The sequence below is a fragment of the Populus euphratica genome, unplaced genomic scaffold, assembly GCF_000495115.2.
Source record: "Populus euphratica unplaced genomic scaffold, PopEup_1.0 scaffold1205.1, whole genome shotgun sequence".
Classification (NCBI taxonomy): domain Eukaryota; kingdom Viridiplantae; phylum Streptophyta; class Magnoliopsida; order Malpighiales; family Salicaceae; genus Populus; species Populus euphratica.
In genome coordinates, this window is record NW_011501063.1 from 48,444 (window position 1) to 52,188 (window position 3,745).

At 37.2% G+C, this 3,745-nt stretch overlaps 1 protein-coding gene across 1 annotated transcript; it reads left to right on the forward strand.

Moving 5' to 3' along the window:
• The first annotated feature begins 395 nt into the window (after positions 1-395).
• LOC105117177 (polyadenylate-binding protein RBP47-like) lies at positions 396-3,516 on the forward strand. The gene is made up of 6 exons (XM_011014751.1): positions 396-934; positions 1,501-1,969; positions 2,036-2,103; positions 2,186-2,316; positions 2,437-2,533; positions 3,052-3,516. Exons 1-6 carry the CDS (start codon positions 578-580, stop codon positions 3,211-3,213), a joined length of 1,284 nt encoding a protein of 427 aa, XP_011013053.1. The 5' UTR covers positions 396-577; the 3' UTR covers positions 3,214-3,516.
• Positions 3,517-3,745: the final 229 nt, after the last annotated feature.

Consider the following 3,745-nt stretch of genomic DNA (forward strand, 5'->3'; position numbering starts at 1 on the left):
AACATTAAAATGTATTTACATCTGCTGTTAAAAATACTATATTAAAATAATTTTTTTTATTTTTTAAAGTTTATTTTTAATAAAATAATTAAAAAACAACAACAAAATAAACAATTCAAAATAAAAAAATTCAAAAAAACACCAAACTCCAAAAACACCCATAATAAATCCAAAACCAATATATAAAAAACCGAAAAATATCCCTACAGTACCCAAAAAAGCAAAGCATAGGCAGCTGGCGGCGGATCCATGAGGGCAAGCCAAAAACCAAAACAGTATCACATGCATATCCCCTGGTTTTATCAGAATCAACGGCTGTGATCAGGAGCCACCCCTCAATCCGACGGACTTAAACATAACCGCGTTTCCAACTCCATCCTGATAAAAGAAAAGAAAGAACAGGTAGTTGACACTCACAAATCCTCTCTTCCCTCAGACCCTAACCGTCTCTCTCCAAAACTTCAGATTCGTTTCCTTTCAGCTCATAACAACCTATTTCTTTTTCTACAATTTAATTTATAAAGAGAGAAAAATAAATATTAGATCTATTCTTACACCATTTTTATCCAATAGAAAGATGCAATCCAGCGGTTCCGACTCACAGCCACAACAGGAGCAGAATAAACGGCAGCAGCAGCAAGGACAACAACCGCCGCCTCCACCGCAACAACAACAATGGATGCCTATGCAGTACCCGGCGGCGGCTATGGTAATGCAGCACATGCCTCCTCAACATTATGGACTGCCGCCTCCACAACACTATATGGCTGCTACTGCGTACCACCAGTACCAACATCACCACCATCTCCCGCATGTACAGCAGCAGCAGCAAAGAGAAGGATCCAGTGGAGATAATAAAACTATATGGATTGGTGACTTGCATCACTGGATGGATGAAAATTATTTACATACCTGCTTTGCTTCTACTGGCGAGGTATGGATATGAAATATTTTTTTTTCCCGTAAATATATATATCAAAATTCATTTTTATTTTTTTTTAAATGCGCATGTTAGATGATTATTTTCATTAATTTCAATATTGTTTGAGGAATACAAAGAAGAAATCGTTATATTAAATATACCTGAAAGTTTGAAGAGCATGTAGGGAATGGCTTGCAAAGCGTTGTGGCGTTTTGTAACTTAAGAACTTGTTTGAAAATGATATTCTAACACTAACCATTAAGAATCACTGAAACGTGGATCCATGCACAGAATATTGATGATGATAGAATTTGTGGTGTCGAAATAACGTGTTTGTAAGATAACTATTGAAGGCATAAACTCTGCTACTTATATTTGATAACATGCATTTAGCTTATACAAGGAGCTAGCGCTTTTAACGTGGATATTCTTATTGTAATTGTTAATATAATGCAATGCATTACTGTACTGGTAGGCAAAGGAATGGTTGTTCTTTATAATTTTAATGAAAAAAATTGTTTTTGCAGTTTGGTGACTGTGCTCTTTCGTGTCTGACAACCAGTGTTGTATATTGACAGATTGCTTCTATAAAGGTTATTCGCAGTAAGCAGACAGGTTTGTCCGAGGGCTATGGGTTTGTGGAATTTTTTACACATGCCACAGCTGAGAAAGTTCTACAGAACTATGGTGGCATTCTGATGCCTAACACAGAACAGCCTTTCCGCCTCAATTGGGCAACATTTAGCACGGGTGACAAGCGATCAGATAATACTCCTGATCTTTCTATTTTTGTAGGAGACTTAGCTGCAGATGTTACTGATAGTTTATTGCAAGAAACTTTTGCGACCAAATATCAATCTGTTAAATCTGCAAAAGTTGTATTTGATGCCAATACTGGTCGTTCAAAAGGTTATGGTTTTGTGAGGTTTGGAGATGATACTGAAAGAACGCAGGCAATGACGGAAATGAATGGTATATATTGTTCGAGCAGGCCTATGCGTATTGGTGCTGCAACCCCCAGGAAGTCCTCTGGATATCAGCAACAAGGTATTATTAGATTACTGTTCTTTCTTTGAATCTTTATCTTATTGAACTCTTCTTGTCTTATTTTAGGCGGATATGGATCAAATGGTGCTTCTTCCCAAGGCTTCCAATCGGATGGTGATTCCAGCAATGCAACAGTGAGATTTCCAGCTTCTTTGTGCAGTTTTAATCTTTAGGATGCCCCTGTTTTTTCTTTGAATAGACTATGTTACCGTGTAGATATTTGTTGGAGGGCTTGATCCTAATGTCACTGATGAAGATCTCAAGCAGCCTTTCTCTCAGTATGGTGAGATAGTGTCCGTTAAAATACCAGTCAGTAAAGGATGTGGGTTTGTACAATTTGCCAACAGGTAAAACTTTGTGGCTGTAACACTGCTTTGCCTTAACAATATGTGAATAATAAAGTATTGGTTGGATATTCCTTCATTACAGAGTTACTACACGATTCTCTATCTAACTTCAATTGTCAGGAATAATGCGGAAGAAGCATTGCAGAAGTTGAATGGAACAGTAATTGGCAAGCAAACTGTGCGTCTTTCTTGGGGTCGCAATCCAGGAAATAAGCAGGTATTGATTCTCCCTCCCTTTCTATCCACAGCCACCTTACATCATATCTTTCTTTCATTACCTTACCGGATAGGATGTGTTTAGAATAAATACTATCTCTTTTTGGAAAGAAAAAAAAAAGAGTCCTCGGTATAGAGTTCAAGTGTAATTAGCTTGCTCAGAACTGTTTTTATTTTTATGTTTGGTAGGATAGCCTTTTATTTATATCTGAAGGATGTTTTGACATACTTTGTAAGAAAGTGTTGACTGCTATTGAAATTGTAGTCTTATCAAAACTGAGAATCTTTGCAACTTTCTCTGAAGTCATATTCTATACTACATGTCCAAATCAACTATTGTTAGAAATCATCTGTTTAATGAGTTCATATTCTGTTTAAAGCTCTCTCTCTTTTTTTTCTGTCCCTTCTGTTTTTGTTATTCAAGCTTGTTTGTTGTGCTGTCTCTCTCTTTTTTTTCTGTCCCTTCTGTTTTTGTTATTCAAGCTTGTTTGTTGTGCTGGTATTGTTGGGATTTGGCAGCATAGAGCAGATTTCAGCAGTCCCTGGAATGGGGCATACTATGGAGGGCAGGTTTATGATGGTTATGGATATGCTCTGCCACCACCTCATGATCCAAGCACGTATGCTGCGGCATACGGGGCTTACCCTATGTATGGCAACCACCAACAGCAAGTAAGCTGACTGAATTGTACCCCGAAAGAGCATGATGTAGCTCTGGTAATCAGTATTAATCATGCTAGAGTGGGAAATTTGTTTCATTTCTCTTCAATTCCATCGGTTCTGTAAAATTCTTATAAATCTCTACAATTTATGGAGTGGAACTGATTTTTTATGACTTGAGGTAGCTTGGTAGGGATTTAATTTATCATTTGTTAGGATTATAGTAGTTGAAGAAAAACTATCAATTGGAATAGATTGTTTTGCAGAATGCTGTCTGAATAAAGTTGTGCTCCAGAGCGTGAGTCTGCCAAACTCTTTTCTAAATCTGCTCTAATATGAGTTAATTACCTTAGTTTGTCCAATATTTATTCGAGTAGGATAAATGTTTGCAGAGGTGCTTGGTACTTTCTTGCTATAATATCAGTTCATTTGAAGTGTTCGCGAGGATGACTAAAATCTGTGGTTTCATTTCTTAAAAGGATCTAGGGGTGTCTTAATGTTCGAGCGACATCTCTCTCTTTTTAAAGGGGCGGAATGTGATCTCAGAAATGCA

Coding starts and splice junctions, on each gene's coding strand:
- LOC105117177 (XM_011014751.1), top strand. CDS start 578: ATGCAATCCAGCGGTTCCGACTCACAGCCACAACAGGAGCAGAATAAA. Junction 935..1,500: donor GCTTTGCTTCTACTGGCGAG/GTATGGATATGA, acceptor GTATATTGACAG/ATTGCTTCTATAAAGGTTAT. Junction 2,317..2,436: donor TTTGTACAATTTGCCAACAG/GTAAAACTTTGT, acceptor TTCAATTGTCAG/GAATAATGCGGAAGAAGCAT.